The sequence below is a fragment of the Callorhinchus milii genome, unplaced genomic scaffold (genome assembly GCF_018977255.1).
Source record: "Callorhinchus milii isolate IMCB2004 unplaced genomic scaffold, IMCB_Cmil_1.0 Scaffold3, whole genome shotgun sequence".
NCBI lineage: Eukaryota > Metazoa > Chordata > Chondrichthyes > Chimaeriformes > Callorhinchidae > Callorhinchus > Callorhinchus milii.
Window position 1 is genome coordinate 63,356,655 of NW_024704744.1, and position 20,548 is coordinate 63,377,202.

General features: G+C 40.4%; 1 protein-coding gene across 1 annotated transcript in view; it reads left to right on the forward strand.

The window, feature by feature from the left end:
- The window catches only part of heatr5b (HEAT repeat containing 5B), a 56,481-nt gene that overhangs the window by 1,637 nt on the left and 34,296 nt on the right, over window positions 1-20,548 (forward strand). Inside the window, exons 2-15 of the mRNA XM_007888933.2 lie at window positions 1,501-1,694; window positions 2,574-2,785; window positions 7,297-7,405; window positions 8,788-8,937; window positions 9,490-9,661; window positions 11,372-11,529; window positions 13,063-13,312; window positions 14,954-15,109; window positions 16,469-16,719; window positions 17,152-17,263; window positions 18,162-18,221; window positions 19,013-19,165; window positions 19,294-19,393; window positions 20,332-20,441. Of these exons, the coding sequence (XP_007887124.1) occupies window positions 1,569-1,694; window positions 2,574-2,785; window positions 7,297-7,405; window positions 8,788-8,937; window positions 9,490-9,661; window positions 11,372-11,529; window positions 13,063-13,312; window positions 14,954-15,109; window positions 16,469-16,719; window positions 17,152-17,263; window positions 18,162-18,221; window positions 19,013-19,165; window positions 19,294-19,393; window positions 20,332-20,441 (2,119 nt within the window). The 5' untranslated portion in view covers window positions 1,501-1,568. The remainder of the gene's footprint in view (window positions 1-1,500; window positions 1,695-2,573; window positions 2,786-7,296; window positions 7,406-8,787; window positions 8,938-9,489; window positions 9,662-11,371; window positions 11,530-13,062; window positions 13,313-14,953; window positions 15,110-16,468; window positions 16,720-17,151; window positions 17,264-18,161; window positions 18,222-19,012; window positions 19,166-19,293; window positions 19,394-20,331; window positions 20,442-20,548) is intronic.

The window sequence follows — 20,548 nt, forward strand, 5'->3', positions numbered from 1 at the left end:
GAGGAGAGTATTTGACTCCGTAATCCTAAAATCATGCTAGCCTCTCTGGTGACAAATCTGACCATATGTTCGTTTGATACTGATTTTCCAAACAATGGGAATAATCTTTCACTATCCTCTCAAAATGTTTCAGAATGGGGAAGCCCCAAATTGTGCAGTGGATCGAGCTCCAGTTTATGGACCAGGAGCTCATTGGTTCAAATCCTTGGTCTCTACTATGGTGGCATGGGGAGGCTAAATTGGCCTCAGTCTTCCCAAGGTTAGAGAGGGGAAAACCATATGGGGTTCTTGTTCCTGCTCCCTTTATAGGAAGCTCCAGCGTGTGAATGGCAGCCAGGTGGAGAGAGGTCAAACTTAGCAGTGATCCCCTCTATAGTTGAATGCCTGCTAAGGCCCCTACATAAACTATGGCGAGAGTATTGGAGGGTAAACAATGCCTGTGGAACTGCACCCCAGATTACCATAGAGATGGAGGAGGTTGGACCAGGAGCAGAGAGACATATGACACTCGGGAGAAAATCAGAAAAAGAATTGGAAACAAAATTTAAAATAGTTTTTTTTTTAAAAAATGTCATGTGCTGGCTGTGCCTGCTCCCATGGTACTAATTTTAGATGGCCTGAACTCCTATCCAGCTTCTACAGGGTCAATGAGGTGATGTCATGAACTTGTGGAAACTGGCCACATTTTTCTAGCTTATTTTTATACATCTTCGCCATCCCTAGTTTGATCCTTGTGAATCTGTGCTGCACCCTTTTCAGTGATTTGATCTACTTTCTGTAATACAGTGTCTAGGACCGCAAATAGTTCTTCAATTGCAGTTGCTGCCACATGTGAAGGGCGCTATGTAAGTGCATGTTGTTGTTGGTAATCAATGTCTGAAGTTCAGTGTCACTTAACATTGTGTTCAGTGCCCTGAAATATGCTTCCTGGATATAAAGGGGAAGCTTTGTTATAATGTGATTGTTGGATTCAGAAAATTCCAGCTCACCACAAAACAGTTGCCACTGGTCAGTGCTTCCAAGTTTCTGACATCACCTCATTGGTCCTCTATTGGCCGGATGGGAACTCAGGCCACCTAAAATTAGTACCATTGGGAGCAGGCACAGCATCTGACAATTAAAAAAATGTTTTTAAATTTAGTTTGCAATTCTTTTTCAGGTTTTCTCCTCACTGTCATATGTCTCTCTGCTCCTGGTCCAACCTCCTCTATGGTAGTCTGGGGCACAGTTCCACATTTAGATTTTATTGTCATTGGCATTGCTGCTTCTGTAGGGAGTCACCTCTTTAATGGTAGCTCCTGCAGGATCTGCATATCGGTTCCCTTTACATACAGCAACAAAACTTTCAGCAATTACATAAACAAACTTTCACTTATACACTTTTATATGACAATAAACTTCTCAAAGTCAGTTAGCAGCTTTGCTTCTTCATGTTGGATAAATGTGCAACTCATGTGCTTACCATGACACTGTCTAATTGAATGTTTTTTTTGTAAATAGGAATGAATTAAATTATCGTGGAGCCCAAACATTTCATCTGAAAATTTCTGCCCACAGTATTTTGTGCGATGGAGCTTGCTCACAGTTTATTGCTAAACGAAGAAGCCTTAGCACAAATAACTGAGGCGAAGCGACCTGTATTTATCTTTGAATGGCTACGTTTCTTGGACAAAGTGATCGTTGGTGCAAATAAGGTATTTAGGCCAATTTGTTCTGCACATTTTTTATTTTGTCACCTCAGTCTTTGCCAGGCTCCACTGGATCCCTTTTGCAGAATAGATTAATTTCAAGATCCTCATATTCTCACAAATCATTTAATGTCCTAACACCTCTCTACTTAATTCCTTTTATGTGTCAGCCTGACACAATTCTCGCCTCTAAGTCAGTAGGTTGTGGGTTAAGGTCACAAGGACTCTTGGAATCACATAATCTAAGATAACACTCAATGCAATGCTGGGGGTGTGTTGCATTCTTGGAGGTGCCGTTCTTTGGATGAAACGTTAAACTGAGGTCCCATCTGCCTGTTCAGGTGGATGTTAAAGATCCCATGGCACTATTTGAAAAGAGTTTCTCCCGGTGTCCTGGCCAACAATCCCACAAATAAAATTGGTCACTCACTCCTTTGACTGTTTGTGGAACATTGCTGTGCGCAACTGGCTGCCTCATTTTTCCTCTACTTTTCTCCATTGCTCAGCCAACTATAAACAACAATATAAAACGTTATGTTTTAAAGAAAATAGTAGGAATCACATAATAGGATGGGGTATGTGGTTTTAAAGATATTTATTGTTTCTGACATACTCTGAGCACTCAGGATACAAGGAAGTGTGTTCATTTGAGAAGTGAGGAGCAGTTCACAGTAGAAGTCAACTCTTGTTTTGCAGCGCTTAATAGTCATTAATAGCATCTGGTTGCAAATGGAATAGTGCATCAGTACAGTACTAAGCAGATAAACCTGGTTTGTGGTTTGCTTGGAGAATTGTCTTGCAGTGAGAAAAACAAGCGTCTTATTGAGACTAGTCGCTCACTTTCAATCTGTCTTTGTCTGGTTTCTTTCTTGACTGCCCACATAGCTGGATGTGAAGGAAAAGCAAAAGAAACTGGTTGAACAACTGACCGGACTTATCAGCAGTTCTCCAGGTCCACCCACCCGTAAGCTTCTTGCTAAGAACCTGGCAACGCTGTACAGCATTGGGGATACCTTCACTGTCTTCCAAACCCTGGACAGATGCAATGATATCATCAAGAGTAAGGATGACACACCAGCATACCTCCCCACCAAGCTGTAAGTACAATGCTTTATAAAAGGAACTATTTTTGGAGTGTGTACTTTTAATATAACTGAAATCGTTGGCTTGAATGGCTTTGATGATTCAGCATGTTGAATTGTGCAACCGATTGTAGAAATTGTGTCGTGCATTTGGATTGTTTTTTTTTGCCTCCCCCTGTGACAGCCTCTACTGTTCCTTTTTGGCATTGTGATTCCATTGTAACTGGTAAGCAGACAATCTAGTTCGGTACCTAATACAGGCACAGCTCGGATCCAAATCTCTGTCTGTCCAGCGCCTTGGGACATCCCCCCCGTCGTGAAAGGCGCTATACAAATGTAATTTTGTTGTTGTTGTATTATCTGTTGTGAATGACATTCTGAAGATGTTTATCACTTAACCAATTCCATTCAGCCACTGTATCTGCTTCAGTATGACCACATGCTTTGCGGTTCTCAGTACCAATTAATGACTATTAAAATAATTTTTCCTTTACCAGTTTTCACCAATAAATACCCTTTTTGGGTAAACATCAGTAGGACGTCTCAAAGTGCTTCACGCAACTGACCAGGGGACAAAGCTGGAAGGGAAGAGAGGGGGAAGATGTGGGGGGAGAGGGAGAAGGTGACTAAAAACTTGTAGGATTTTCTTGCCCCAGATAAGGCCTGCAAACATCATCCCAGTCAGTTATTTTTTCCTTTGGGACGTCCTCTCGACATGAAAAGCGCTATAGAAATGTAATCTTGTTTTTTTAAAAAAAGTCTTGTTTCTGAGGTCTGCTAACTTCGTCCTGTAAAATACTGTCTGCTTTCGTTTTTGCAGACCAATATGACTCATGTAAATGGTTCACCTGACATTGCTCTATACAGTTATAATAGTAACCAGTACAATGTATTAGTTCAGAAACAGTCTTGCTCAACATTGCTAAGTTATTGTTGCAATATAAGAAAAAGCAAGTGCGAAAGATGAGTCATCTTATTGGCACTATACAGTAATGTCTTGCTGCATGAAGTGGCAGGGTACAATTTCTCTTCTCCACTCTGCCTTCACGTTATGTTAAAGAAAAATTTCGCAATCTTAGTGACAATATAACTAGGCACTTGAAGAACCATGAGCAGACGCAGCGTGAGGGAAGAAAAGACAAATCAAGTCGACGTATTAATAATAATCCTTGCATTTAATATAGCGCCTTATCACGTCTTCTAGACGTCTCAAAGCACTTCACAGAATAAACTGTAAAGTGAATTGACTGTACATTTGTGGGCAAAATGCGGCAGCCAATTGTGCACAGCAGTGTCCCACAAACAGTCATGGATTGAAATGATTATTTTTATTTAATTTATTATTTTTTTTAGGGATTTTTGACGTACGCTGTTCTCAAAACTGCTGTACGTTGAGCAGCTTTGGCAGAGGTGCAGTACGCTTGCCACCCTATCCTCTGTCCAGATGTCTGAGTCTAAGGAAATTAGGAATGAACAAAATGTCATTCAGCCCTTTGGCAACTTGTGCTGTCAACCTAGTCTGTACTCTGACAATTCATCTCTTTTTTACCCAAATCCACATCCCACAAGTCCGTGTGGCATCAGCAAACTATCCATTTCCATTTGGTATTTCAGCTGATTCAGTATGTATTCAATAGACAGTTGATTCCACAAGGTGATTGCTTTAGGAGTGAAGGAGTTAGTCCTTAAATCAAGATTAGCTCATCAAAATGATCACAGTGCATTTCATGTGCCGTTAACTTGTCCTTAGACTTTATCTATCTATTTCTGTCAGCGCTTTGGGACATCCTTCCGATGTGATAAATGTAATTTATTGTTGTTTTTGTCGTCTTTCGCACAGCAATTTTTACCTTTGCAACTGCAGCTATAAACTGATACAATGTTGAGTAGTCTTAATTCTCTTTTGCCCTACATTCCCACACAATGAGATACTTCTGTAGAATTAGATATTTGTTTGTAATGCTCTCTCTGAAATCATTGTTAAAAGCTAAGATTCCAGGGAACCGTGGGATACTCCACTTGTCACAGCCATCAATCAGAGCAGCTAACATTACATTTCCCATTATTCAGACTATTCATTATCCAGTTTACAACTTCCTCTCATTCCCAGAACTTTCATTGAAGCTGTCTCATGAGAGACATGAGGCTGATCACATGCCCTAAGAAAGTCAAAATATTGAATACCCATCTGCCAGCTTCTGTTCTCAAAGAATTCCAATAAATCTTTCAGGCACAATCAGTTTTCATAAACCTGTGTTGACTTGAGGAGGTTGCCTTAATTTTCATTTAATTAATGTTCTTGAATTCTTCCTTTGTGTTGGGTCCCATTGTTTTTCCTACCACAAACGTCAAGCTATAATTACAGTGATCTTGTATCTGACCTTCTGTGAACAGCAATAGCGATTTGCTAATTCTCTGGTGCTACCATGCATGTAATGAGTTATGGTTTCAGCCGCCACTCCCCCGCCTCTACCCTTATTTGCTTAATGCATGTATTCCATTCAGTTCTCTGCTTTATGAATGTTCAGCCACATCCAGTTTTTAATTAGCATCTCATCACTTAGTTCTGTTTGCTCCAAGAGCTCTGCTCCATCATCTATTCGTACCAATCACAGCAAGAGGAACATTGCTGCTTTCTGTAATGAAGCTGCTGTGAAAAATTGCTTTTTCAAATGTCACCATTTTATTCCCTGCTCCCATTGTCTTGTGTGCTTTTAAAGGTCCTGCTTTGTCTTCTATGAACCTATTGAAAAATTGGCACATTACAATTTTCTCTTTCCAACCCAAATTATCTTTATCGTGATTCAATATTTTTCTTCTCCAAAGTTCTGTTTTTAATTATAGTTTTTTAAATATCTGATATGTCATTTGTGAAATTGGCCGTGCTAATTTATCCTTTGAGGTGCACTGGTGGGATAACCCAAAGACGGAGAGAATATGTTTGTGTTGGTTTTTCTTTAAACATTATGTTACAGAAGATCTTTAGCAAATATTAAACAGTATGGGAAGCGAACAGGAGAGTGGGATTAGATGAAACAGCTCATATGGAGAAAATATTAGTGGAGGGTTGGTGGGCCTAATGGCCTTGTTTCAGTGATGTAACATTCAATTGACTTTTTGTGTTAATAGTCTTTTCCCTTTTCAATGAAAGAACATCTAATTTATTGGATAGCATGAAAAGTCAGTAGTTTACTTACAGTTCTGAATATTATGAAGTGTCCTGATGCATCTGTTATTGTATTGTGGAACATGGTGTGTATTATTATCAAAAGCCATGATTCTTAGTAATGCCATAAAAGTTGCCTAGTACACATCATTCAGCGTTTAGTAATTGCTCTCTTTTTCTACCAAATATAAAATGTATCTGCCTTTGTTTGTGTGTGTGTGTGTGTGTGTGTAATGTGTTCCCCTTGAGGACGGTGTTTGTATGTCATCTTCTCAAAAAGCGTTTTGATGATCACATTATGTAAAATGCTCTGAACTGAATTCTTATAAATTTGATAGACACAGACTTCCTGTCATCAGTCCAAAATTTAATTTTAATTACCTTTGCTTCCTTTTATAATGGGTTTCAATCTTATTCTTTCCATTCTTCCATTTGTCAAGATAAGGGTCTTGAAGTTGGGGTGATTGGTCTGCTTTTTTGGGTCTGGTCAAATTAGTTGTATTCCACTTAGACTTTTCCGACTCACTCCTTGCTGATCTTCCGAGCTCCACCATTCACAAGTTGCAACTCCCTCAACTCTGCTCTCTGCACACCTGTCACCCAGTCCTCACCAGTCTCCACTAGCTCCCAGTGGATTGGTTTCAAGGTCCTCACCTACAAATCCATCCACTTACCTCTCTGAACCTGCTCCTTCACTCGTTCATTCAGCAACAACAACAACTTGTATTTATGCCCTTCACGCAGGGTAGCGTTCCAGAGAGTTTCACTCCACTCAGCTAAGTCGGGTTTGCTGCACGCCGCCACCCTCTGTAGCTTTGATGACTGAGCCTTCAGTTCCTACGTCCCTAACCTCTGGAACTCCCTCCCTCTATAAACCCTCTCTCTTTCTGTCTTACCTTACATCCCACCTCAAATCCTCTCTCTTCAAATATGCCTATGGCTTCCCCTTTCCATTGCTCGTCATCCAACTCTACTAGAAAGTGCACTGAGACATTAACCTATGTGAAGGGTGCTAAATACAGTTATAGTTCCTAGCCATTGCCTTGTATGTCGAAAATCCATGTATGATACTCCCTATTCTTTCTTCCTCTCGGTTGCAGATCTGAACCCCTCTAGATCTGAAATGCTAAAGTAGAACCTCGACTGCTTCATTGGGTGAAATCCTCTAACTCGGGATTCCAGTCTAGGACTTTCTGCTTGTATCACTCGTGCTGCTTCGAATGGTTCTTTTGCCCATTAGACCATTGGAGAACTTCTGACCACTGCAGAGTTGTAGTGTGCAAACCTGTTGCTTCTTTTAAATTGACGCAAAGAGAGAATAAAACTAACATTAACAGTAGATGGATTATGCTCTTGACAGGGCGGCAGTGGCCTGCGTTGGAGCGTTTTATGAGAAGATGGGACGAATGCTGGGCAGCTCCTTTCCTGAAACTGTCAGCAATCTTTTAAAGGCTTTGAAAAGTGCAGAGGTAAGAATCATTGTTTGGCTTTAGAAATAAGCACACACTGGGTTAATTTAGCAATGCCCTGATTGTAAATTAATTTCTGAACTAATCAGAACCATTGCTCAATGAGCTGGGATGTGTGTCTAAGCTGTGCACAGGAACACAATAATATAATAATCGTGGCATTTGATATAGCACCTCATATCGTTGAAATGTCTCAAAGCTCTTCACAGGATCCACTGGAAAGTTGTGTGACTGAGTATTTTGTGGATTAAGGGCAGTGCTCATGCATCTCATGTTTAGCTGTGATGCTCACCAGGAATCTCAGCGTTCTTGACAACTGCTATCCACAGTTTGAGCCCTGGTGAGAGCACAGTTCTGCACATGTCAGGTGTCTAGTGAGGGGGACGGGGGTAAGCAATCTCCTTGGAGCTGAGTTGTCTCCAAGGTGTTGTGCTTGATGATGGAATGTTGCAAACCAGTATCAAGTCAGCCCTCTGGTGGTCTCAGTAGTCCAGTTCCTGAGCCAGATGGGTCCACAATAATCCAGGGCCCTGCTGATGACAAACCAGCCAGCATCGCTCATTGGCAGGATTTGAAGGGGAATTCTTCCCACTTGGCAACCATCATCCCTGCAAGTGAAAGCCCTAACGGGTAGGGTGGTCCTAGGTGACAAGCAGCAGGAAAGCTTGCCAGGCAGTGCTCTCAATGGCAAGCTATGTGGTTTTAGCTGGTTAGACTCCACCAGTACCTCAACGCACACTGTGGGGTCCCTAAGCCTTGTCTCTCCTCATCCACAAAATACAGTCAATCAACTTTACAGTATATTTCTCTGAAGCGCTTTGAGACGTCTTGACTTGATAAGGCTCCATATCAAATGCAAGGATTCTATTATTTATATTAACCTACGCCTAATACTCTCTGGAATTGGGTAAGCAGGATGCATCCCAGGGAGATAGTGCTCATCCCATTCCAGACAAGGAAATTTCCAATTGCAAATGGTATGCATACATTGAACGCTTGTCTGGGTTGGATACTGGAAATTGCCAGACCTCGGTAGAGCACTAGATGGAGCTCTTTGAATATTCTGTTCCTCCAATTACGTCTGGAAGGAAATTCCCATCAAGGCTGATCTACTTACAAGTTGATCAAGGGCTGAGATGAGTTGTGTGCCACAAAATAGTTATTACACTAAAATTTAGCATTGTGAACATGATTACATTTTAAATCTGTGTCTATATGGAGTGATCGTATATAAATGCAATTGTTGTGGTTGTTATTGTTGACATTGTGGCTAAGCAAACCTGTACATGAGTTGAGATAGGCGAGCTCCTGACTGAGAGTGCTGAATATCCCTGACAGATCTTATGCACTACATTCCTAAAGTAGAGTTATGTGTCTCATAGTCACAGGGACGCAGCGAGATTCTGTTAAGCCTACAGAAAATACTAAGTGGACTTGGGTGTGCTGCTGCTTCCTGCCATCGGGATATCTACAAGAATGCTCGATCAGGTTTAACTGACCGTTCCATGGCTGTACGATGTGCAGTAGCTAAGGTAAATCATGTTTACTGTCCATCAGTAAAATAGTCACATTGATATGCGTTAGAGAGAACATTTTATATAACCACTTCTTTGATTGTTAACATTTTTAATTTCAGATAAAATAAAGGCAAAGCTGAAACTTATTAATTTATATTGTTAAAAGTGAAGTTGCGTAGCTGTAGTTTGTAAGAAATTTGGAACTAGTAAGGAAAATAAATGCTTTTGACAAGAATGAGCCTAATTGTTAATATGTGACACTTAATCATGAATAATGAAGCAGACAGGAATAATGCGAGTAGGGTGGGTTGGCTGCTTTATAGGAAGCAAAGCAGTGAACTCAATTTGACAAATAAGCACATCTAGTTCATTAAAGAATCTAGTTCATTTTTGGTTAATTGTTCAAGTGGAGTCAACTGAATGTATTTAGAAATATGTGGCCATTTGGAAGGATAAATATTCTGGACAGAATATACATTTGAAGGGAATGCTGTCTGTTCTCAGAAAAATTTGTACGCTATCACCTTCAGAACATGGCATTTCTGAAAGTGTATGTTTCTCTCCTAGTGCCTGCTGGAATTACAGAATGAATCCGTCTTTATGTGGACGACAGAGCTGGAAAACGTGGTTACTCTTTGTTTTAAGGCACTGGAAGGATCTAACTATGGGGTCCGTGTTGCAGTATCAAAGTTACTTGGTACTGTCATGGCAACAGCTTTAATGCCTAAGCAGGCAGCAGGTGTGTACTGTGCCAAAGGTAATGTGCTTAACAGGCCTTAGATGTGTTTGTAGTGCTCCGAGATGCTGCCATGCATGAAGGGTGCTATATAAATGCAATTTGTCATTGTTATGTGTGTGGCATGGGAGGCATTATGCGTAGAAAGTACTGTTACAAAGCGAACCAGGAAAAATATCCCACTACAAACAAGACACAACTTCGTATGAATATAGACTCTGTCGTTAGAGAGGCAAACTTTAGTTATAAAACAAAAGTATTATTTATTTCTAGTTTTATAAGCAAACATTTTTTTTTAAAATGCAGCAGCCCTGATCATTTTTGCATTTGCAGGTATTCAATACTGAATCCTGATTTTTTTTTGCAGATAAATGCTTCTCTGCAATTTGTACACAGTAGATACTCTTTAACGAATGTGTAGCTGCTTCTATCTTTGCTATTTCCCAATACCAGTTTAGGTGGTAGAATAAGGAATTTTGAAGAGTTTCAGACAGCGATCAGATAATTCCCTGAAATTTAAAAGGATTCAGCATTACATTGCTATAATTCAAATTTACATTTATGTAGCCCTTTCTTGGAGAACATCCCAAGGTGCGTAACAGTCCTCATTTGGAACCCGAGCTGGGGGTGGGAGCCGGGGAGGGTGGGGAGGGGAATGATGATTGAAAGCACAGTCAAAGAGGTAGGTCTTGAGACAAACCTTGGTAAAGGTGAGGGAGGGAGAGAGAATTGGCTGATGAAATATATGTATCAAATGAATTTTGGAAAGTTCAATGATAGCTTTTGGACCAGTGGTCTACTGTTATGTTACTCTTACTGCTATTCTGCTTCTATATTACTTTATTAATGCTATCATTCACTGAAGAGTCCCATAGAGGAATATTGAATTAGAAGGGAAAAACAGAATGAATAATGGCAAACCTTGGTTTAATTGGAGGATACAATTTTACAATTTCCATTTTCAGTCAGCAGCAAATAAATGTACTCAGGAAAAATACCCGGTTTCCTGATTGTAGAGGCTAAGTCACATGATAACTGATCAAAAGCAGGACTAAAGGGCAATATCTTGAGATTCCATCTGAAATGCAATCATGTTCTTAAAAGTGATCTACATTATTGTACAGATTAAACAATCAGATGTACATCTGTGGTCTGTCAGTACCTATTCAAAACCAGTACAGTGCTATATTGTATAATTTCTAGAGTGTTTACATGCCGATCTTACAAAATATTGATCACAGAATATCACTAGACTTCCTGGCAAGTTGAAAGCTGTCTACTTTTATAACATCTGAGCTCTCCCAGTGATGATCCACATTTGAAGATCGTCAAAAGTCATGTTTCAAGCATCTACTGTTACCTAACTGGTTTAGCAAGGATTCCAGTGGGGGAGGATTTCTTTTTTTTAAAAAAAGTTATCTTCTCTAATAATCTGAAACACACAAGTCATCTGGCCTGCATTTTCTGTGACGCTGATTCAATGGATTTATCTTATAATACTGTTTTAAGTGTTGTAGCTGTTAAATCTCAGAATCGGCCACCTCTTCCAAAAGCGATCTACATTGCTGTACAGATTAAACAATCAGATTTACATCAGCACCCTTTTGCAGTTTCAACTATTATTATTGTTGTGGTACACTGAAAAGTTAATGTTTTTTCATCATTGTGAGACTTTGATTCAAACTCTTATGTTTTTATCTCTGGCAAATACAGTGATGCGCCAGAATGTGAAGCGCGCCACACTGGATGAAGTCTTGGAGTTGATGGCAACAGGGTTTTTGCGGGGGGGCTCGGGATTCCTCAAGAGTGGAGGAGAAATGCTAAAAGGTGGAGGCTCTGTCAGCCGAGAGGTGCGAGTTGGGGTCACACAGGTGAGCAGCTTGAACTGGTAAAGTGAATTGCAAAGTCAATATTCACATTCCTGGACCGAACAATGTTAAAACAACAACAAAATTGCATTTGTAAAGTGCCTTTCACGTTGGGAGAACGTCCCAAGGTGCTGAACAGTCAGGGATCAGGACCCGAGTGTGGGAGTCAGGGTTGGGATGAAGGAAGGCAGGGGCTGTAGGAGGACAGCTGAAGGCACGGATAAAAAGGAGGGTCTTTAGTTGTGCCTTGAAGGAGGCAAGAGAGGGAGCAAGGCAAAGAGATTGTGGGATGAATTTCCTAAGAGAGGCTGAAAGCCAATAGTAAGGAGAGAAGTTAGCAGAGTTGCATAATTGGTCCTTCACCTCAGAACAATGAAATGTTGAGATCAGTGCTGAAATGTTAGCCTTATTTTCCTATGTTTGTTGTGTGCTTGCAAACTCATCTGCTGCAAGAAACTGTGTACTATTACAAAGGGTAAAATTAGGAGTCTTTAACCTCTGGATGCAGCAGATCCATGCTGTGTGAGTTTGAAAGCAGTACAGTGCTTACATTTTGTATTGTATATTACTACATTGAAATGTAAAATAAGCTCTTCACAGAATATACTTTAAAGTGAATTGATTATATTTTGTGGGTGAAACGCCAGTTGCACACAGCAGTGACCCACAAACAGTCAATTTTTTTTTAAGGAATTATTAACCCCAGAAAGGGGATCCGCCAATTGACTGGTAAGGAAACTTGCCCAACATTTCGTCCTGCCAGGAATCAAACTCAGATACCTCGCTTGCGAGGCGAGTGCTCTAACCACTGAGCTACAGGACTCCACAAGCAGATCGTTTAACATATAATCTGAAGGACAACACCTTAAGCAATGGAGCACTCCCTCAGTACTGCTTTAGAGAGTCTTTAGACTCTTCGACCATGCTATCGGTCACCCCCCCTTCCTCTACCCTCCCTTCTCCCCCCCCACCCCGACCCCAGCTCGGGTCTGAAATGCTGTACGCTGTCCAGCGCCTTGGGACATCCTCCCAACGTGAAAGGCGGTATACAAATGTAATCTTGTTGTTGTAGACAGTCTGTCTGGATTTTCTGCTCAAGTGGTGTAACGTTTGAAACCGACAATCTTCTGTGATCCAGAGGCAGGGGAACCATAAACTTATGTTGAACTTATGTCTTATGTTGAACCTTCTTTCTGAGATTTCTTTTCTGGTGACAAATATTATACTCGAGAAAGGACAAAAGATGACTCATTGAATAAGAAAAGGGAATCGTGGTTTCTGACAGTTTCTGGACATATTCTAATTTTCATAGTTGTAAATAATAATAATCCTTGCATTTGATAAAGTGCCTTATCACGTCATTGAGACGTCTCAAAGTATTTCACAGAATATACTCTAAAGTGGATTGACTGTATATTTACTGCTTTAAGAGAAATATTGACTGTTCATCACTGGAGGTGGGTACTTTTGTAGTGGCTAGGTTGTTGAGGGGTGAATTACCAGATTTATTTCAAACAACTGCTTTGTCTATTTCAGGCATATGTGGTCTTTGTTACAACGCTCGGAGGACAGTGGCTGGAGCGCAATTTTGCTACCTTCCTTACTCATGTGCTGGAGCTCATTTCCCATCCTCGAGCCACACAAAGTCACGTTGAGGCAGTGTATTCACGTCGCTGTGTTTCTTTCATCCTTCGGGCCACTGTGGGCAGCCTGATGGGAGAGAAGGCACAGATCGCAGCTGCAAAGGAGATCTGCCAGGCGATTGCTAAACAGATGAAGGCAGTAGGTAAGAGTAGCACATCATATTCTTGAAAGGCAATTCTCTGGGAGCCTCCTTTGGTTGCAAGGAAATCAAAGCTAGGATTGGCTTCCAAGCAGTCTCAGCTCCGGCTTGAAATACATTTGAATACCTGAAAAATTTATTTTTTGCAAACCCTCATGCAAATTTTACAAAACTAGACCCTTTTGTCTGTTTGAACAATACCTTGTCAGCTGAAAAGCTTCAAAATAGCTGACTTTATAGCTGCCTTTCTCTTTTCTGGCTCATGGTTCATGTTAATATTAGGTGACCTGGATACAGCAATATGTATTGCGCACCATACAGCACTGATTAATGAGAGCAATGAGTTAGATAACACATCAGACAGTGTAAGTGTTAGCAGTAGCACAGTAGGAATTTATTTAGGTGTATCTTACAAACTTTGTAGCGTTGCTAAGAATAACCAAACACATCTTATGTAATTTAAAGGATGCTACATTTGTGAAAATTTGAGCCTTTTAAATCAAGTAAAGTCCGCAGATATGTTCACGGTCCTCATTGTATTGTGAATAATTTCGTCCGTGTGCAGGCATTGCTCACATTTTTCATTTTAGTTTATGATCAAAATTGCGTTGTATTGCAAAAACACAACATCACACTAGAATACACTAAGATTTCGATTAACATTTAGAGTAAATTGATACTATTTGCAATAAAGTAACTAATAAGAAAATACCAATAGACTCAGAAAGCTATCTCTTTTTGAATGGGCTCAATCTTTCTCACCTTCTCAATCCTTCCTGTAGCATTTCACAGTATTACCTCATTAACCATTCAATCTGTTTGTCTCAGTAACCATCTCTGGTGACTTTAGTCAAGTATCCTCAAAGTGTTCTTTTTCCCCCCAAAAAGTGTCCCACCTGCCCACTTTACTTGTAACTTGCTCATTTTGAATTTGTGCCACCTGATATTTCAACCCTTTGTAACGGTGAGTGAAGTGAATGAAGCAATTTGTCAGTTTGTCTTTCACAACCTTTGTAATCTTGGAACACTTTCAATCAGGTCATCTGCTTAGGGAAGCGATTCAGTGTCTTTCAACTTTGGTGCTCACATGGTTTATACCACTGATTTTTCAGAGCAGTAAGGTGGATTTTTCCTTCTCATTTCCATTTACCTGTGGCTGAGGAGAGGCTCTGCATATGAAGTTAACGCCACTTGTACAAAGTAACACTAACCAATGTTTAGTTTTTAGCATTATTAAAGAAGGGTCTAAGTAACGTTTACTTGATTGATTTTGCCAAATCGCAATTGGAACTCCCAATGTGCTGCAGTGCTGTGAGTCAGTATTTTGGTCAATCCAATTTATCTTTATAGTCAGGCTCCAGCAGGAATCACTCAGATTTAATGGCTTTTTACCGCAATTTACTGTGAAGAGCCTAGTATAAAATGATAACCAATTTCTTAATATCCAGAATCAGCTTTACTCCAGGTACATGGAATAAACGGGTATATAGAATAAAGCTGATTCTATATCTTCTCCAGGGCAAGATTGCCATTCCTATGATATTGTAACTAGAAATTTTGAGCTGATTTTCATTTTAAGCATTGTTGAAAATAGTTATATCTGTATTAATTTTAATGTCCTGTATCTTGTTTTTCTTATGATAGAATCGGTGGTGAATGACGCCAATAATGAAAATAAATCAGGAGCAACCGATGTTTCCGCTAGTCAGCATGTGATGGTCTGTGCTCTCCAAGAAATGGGGAGCCTGGTGCAGAGTCTAAGTGCAACCGCATCACCCCTTATACAGGAGCCCTCTGTCGGTATGTGATAAAAGCAATGTTGTAGACTGCACAAAAGTTCTAATTTGATTTAAAACTCGTAAAAGTTGCCTGATTTTACCGTGATTGTGTAAATTAAAGATGCTATGATCCCTATACCCCAGTAGATTAATATCTTTGTCCTCAATTTTAAATGCCTCCATGGCTTTGTAGCGCTCCAGCGGCGACCACCTACAACCCTACTCCCTCGTCAACTCTAGCCTGCTTCAAGTTCCTGCCCTTTCCTTTCCACCATTTGGCAGGCGAACCTTCATTCATTTTGTCTTCGGCCTCTGGAATTTTCTCTTGAAATCTCTTCCCCTTGCCCCCTCTCTCTTTATCTTTAAATCCTGCCAGAAGACCTACCTGTTTGACTGCTCTTTTGGCTAGCTCCCTCTCAGTTCAGAGTGTCACTTAGTCTGTAGAGTGCTTTGAGATATTCTCCCTAGTGGGTAAAGGCAACCCCTTGCCCGATTGCAGTACTAAACTATTAAGTCTGGAAGATGCCAGAATCAAGCATTTCACCTAGGGTTCTTGCTGTTGATCACTCTCTGGAGACCCCCCACCCCCACTAGACTAATAATAATAATTATTAGAAGAGGATAAAGCCATGTCAAAATATTTTACTTCAGTCTTCACAGGGGAGGAGGAGGATTTGATAGCAGAGGGACAGAATACAATGAAGATCAGCGAATGACTCGTGGAGTCCTGTAGCTCAGTGGTTAGAGCACTCGTTTGCAAGTGAGAGACCTGTGTTCAATTCCAGGCAGAGGGCAAAACCTTGGACAAGTTTCCTTACTCCACACGCCTAATAATAATCCCTCCAAAAACAATAATAAATTGGTCATTTTCAATCTACGACTGTTTGTGGGACATTGTTGTGCACAATTGTGTGCCGCGTTCGCCCACAAATATACAGTCAATTCACTTTACAGTGTGTTCTGTGAAGCGCTTTGGGACGTCCTCCCGACGTGAAAAGCATTATTTCAAATGCAAGGATTATTATTATTATGAAAGAAACTTAAAAGCCTTATTGTAAACAAAAATATATATAATAGATGAACTCGTTGGGCACTCAAATCTCTAGATGGTTTCTACCTCAGGGTATTAAAAGTGAAGAAATTCTAACTGGATTAATTATAATCTTCTCATTATCACTGGATTCTACCAGAGGATTGGAAGTTAATAAGTATTATGTAATAATTTAGGAAGGGACAAATCAATTAATCACCATTGAGTTTAACATTAGTTGTGGGAAAACTGCTGAAATTCATCATCAATTCACGTGAATGGTCATTGCGTTTAAGTTGGATGTATTATTGCAGACATAGGTTCTAAAAAAGGATTTGTTTTTAAATCAAGGTCTCCTTGAGACGGTGACCTCAGTCCTGCTGCATCCTAGCATGGCTGCCAGGCTGAGTGCTGCATGGTGTCTGCGCTGCATTGCTGTGGCATTACCCTACCAGCTCACTCCGCTGTTGGATAGATGTGCGGAGCGCATCAACAGTCTGAAAACATCACCAGAAGCTGTCACTGGCTATAGCTTTGCAATGGCAGCGTTGTTGGGCAGTGTACACCAGTCCCCATTGGGAATCCCTCATGCCAAAGGAAAGGTAAGACACCACAGGAATGAAAATGATGCTTAATAATAATAACTGCATTGTAATGTAAGTATTTTCAGCAGCTCACCTGTTACTACCCAAAATTGTAAAAGTTGAAGCTTTGTTTATGGCTCAGTGATAAATACATTGTATTGTACTGTATAGATCACAGTCTCCCGGATTCAATCCTTGAATAATGACCGCATAATCAATTTTCAGCCAAGGTAGGGATAGATGAGATGCCCCTGCCACCTCGCCTCCCCCCCCCCCACCCCACCCCATAGATAAACCACTTGAGATTGTGAATTCTTTATATGGAGACAATTAATCTTTTGCTGCCAGCATTGTATTTTCACACCAACTTTCCTTCCAATGTTAAGTTTTTAGTGTTACAGCATTGTGTTTTAGACTATGAATTTATCGCTTGGCTTTCTTTTCACGTAGATGGTGGTGAGCATTGCAGAGGACCTGCTACGGACTGCTTCACAGAACAGCCGTCTGTCACTACAGCGCACCCAAGCTGGCTGGCTTCTCCTTGGAGCCCTGATGAGCCTAGGTTTGTACATTAGCCAATGCCAAACCAGAACTCGTTACAGCAGAGAGTAATGATCTGATTCATTATGAACTCTCTGTGTAGTACATGCATCAAATGACCAAGATTAAAACCAAAACCGCTGAGAAGCCATTTCTGGCACGTTGGCTTATTCTAATTTCAAGTGTATCCAAGAATACCTTGTTAGTTTAGGAATTCCGGTATTACCCAATACCACCTCGACCACTTGGTGATCCCATGTCATTGTCCCACAAGCAGCTAAGACTCCTGCGAACCCCATGGATCAAGTTGGAAGCAGATTCATTTAATTCATCTCAATGTGTCTTGGGATTGGATTGCAGCAGTTGACTTCAAAGATGTCTACATTGGCACAGCTATCATTGTCTGAGGATGATCTTGTTCTCGTGTTAATGGATGTTACTATTATGAAGTACTGTTCTTTGACCTCCTCCTGGACCTTAAAAAAGTGCCTGAAGACTGAATCATCAGAAAGTCCACCTAGGAGTTGACCCATAAAAGTCGACCACACCAGTCCAGACCTCTCACTGCGAGGTTCCCCTGTGAGCCTAAATGCAAATTATAGCTTTCCCAGGACACGTTCTGGGCCATCAACTAATCTTCAGATCACAGAGTAATCATGGGCAGGACTTGGCTTTGAGTTCTGTAATGACAGCTAGAGAGTGTCAGTGAAGTTGAGGCTCGAGTTACCAATGTGGTGTTCCCAATGCTTTCTGCTTTGGGTAATGGTGAGAGGTCAGATCATATTTAGTTGTTTTGTCCTTGTAGTTCTTTCTCCCACTCTGGCTCCAATAAACAGTGCCTGCCTCGGAGATTTGGACATTCACTTGTGTGTCAGTGGGAGTAACTTGGAAATGTACCAATCCACCTTCTGCTTCAACAGGTTGGAACTATAGAAAGCATGACTGGCACTACCATTCGTCTAGTCTCCGGTCCAAGGAAGGTCAGTGCTTTTGTAGAATGAGTAGCGATGGAATAGTTTGATGTATCAAAAAATTCAAGAATCACAAAGAGGTCTGTATAAATGATTCTCTCAGAAAGGTGACCGATTGAAGGGAGGAGATCAAGTTAGTCATCCAACTATGAAGATTACATAAAATCAACCCTGATTTTCTAAGCAAAGTGCAAATGGCAAAATAGTTCATTTACTAAAGTAAAGGCATGAAGATATAGAGGTGTGCTTATCCCTGCAATCCAAACATCAAAAGGTAGGGTGATCCTAGTTTGGCAAGTACTGTGCTGAGGAGTTTCTATTAGTGTATTATTAAGAGTATAACGACAAAGAGTGTCAGATGATCAATTTCTTTATGAAATATCATGGTTCCTACATTGCTGATCCATAGAGGATTTATCTGAAGAATGTAACTGACCAGAGTCTGACGTTTCAAGGTTGAATTAAAATCTTGGAGTGATCCGCAATTAGCTTTGGGGGTTAGAGAGATGTTTCACAGAGCTTCAACTTTAGTGATAGAACACGTGGTTGGTTGTTTGGTTGGTTGATATTGTCTCTCAGGAGATTGACAATCCATGGTGAGGCAAATTGTACTGGTCTGCAGGTAGAATTGTTTGGTGTAATAAATATTAATTTCTTAGGTGTCCGGTTACAGTAATGTAACTGTAGAAATATCAGAATATAAAACTGATATGGAAATGGTAACCCATAGGGTCCCTGGAATATTTGAAGATCAAATATGTTATGTCTCCAGGTTACTCATTGGTTCTGTTCTCCTCTAGGGCCTTCTGTTGTTCGATACCATCTTCCCAAGATGCTGCTACTTTGGCGTAATGTGTTTCCACGTTCCCTGAAAGAACTTGAGGCCGAGAAAGCTCGAGGGGACTCTTTTACATGGCAAGTGACCTTGGAAGGCCGCGCTGGGGCGTTATGTGGTAAGGTTTTGCTTGCACGTCATTGTTATGTACAGATTTGTTGTGTAAAAGGATGGCTAAGAGGAACTTTTTGTTTAAAAATGATCAAGAGATGAGTTCAATTAAGCTAATTTACTATTTCTTCACAGCTATGAGAAGTTTTGTTGCCCACTGTCCTGAGCTTCTCACTGAAGATGTGATTCGCAGACTTATGACTCCCATTGAATGTGCCATGTTGATGCTGTCTCAGTAAGTGGCTTCCAACTATTACTGTTTATTGAACGATTACAGAATAGTTTCTAACGACACTCAGAAAGTGTCAAAGTATGGAAATATTGTCTTCATCTGTTTTCCGTGTTAGTTGTGGGAATTGAATCAAGGTTAAGGTAACTTTTTTTATTATAGACCGTCAAATCAAAAATAAGCATCCTGTCCAAGACTGGCTGCAAATTTTAACAGAGGTCTGCAGATAATATCAATTCATTACTAATTACTTTCCTTGCTTGCATATTAAAAGAATGATGAATGTAAAGTGATGTTGAATGCTACCCTATTTATCTTATAGATGCAAAAGTATTTACTTTTTGGGATATTTGTTTTATTCCTAAACACCAGACTTTCTGAGTTCTCAGTTATAAAGTGTGATTGTCGGATTAGGTTCACACACCATATCAGATGAGGTTCATGAACCTTGCATCAATCTTCCTGAGGTCAGGATGGATACTGTGAGTGAGTCAAACCCCTGATATCTGGTTTGGTTCCATTCTGTGGCCTGGTATTGAGAACCACTGACATAGTCTATTGACTGTTCAGCACAAACACCGTGGTTCATTTTTCTTCTGTTCACTATCTATTTCTAATAGATTCCCATCCTTAGGCCTGAATTTTCACCTTGACTTAGCCTGTAAAATCATCTTTCCTTAAAAATTAAAAGCGCGCAGGATTACGGAAAATTCTTAAACTGAATCTTAATTTGGGAAACACGTTTCTGCGGAACACCATCGAGAGTCCTGCAGTTTAATGTGGTATTGCATTATATTAAAGATGTTCATGAAATTTGAAGATTGCTTTGTTGCTGACACAGTTTTCCTTTGAGAAAGAATAAATGTTAAAATTTACATCCGTCTGGCTGGTTACGTGCTGTAGGCCACAAACCTCTTGGTAACTATAATTTGCTTGTTCATCAGTATTCCGTCCGTCATAAAGGCTTATGGAGCTCAACTGAAAGCAAGTGCAGCAATGGTGCGTTTGCGTCTGTATGACATTCTGGCTTTGTTGCCTCCAAAAACATATGAAGGTAAATTCAGTTGCACCCTTTTATGTTGTAATAATAATAATAATAATAATAATCCTTGCATTTGATATAGCGCTTTTCACGTCGGGAGGACGTCCCAAAGCGCTTCA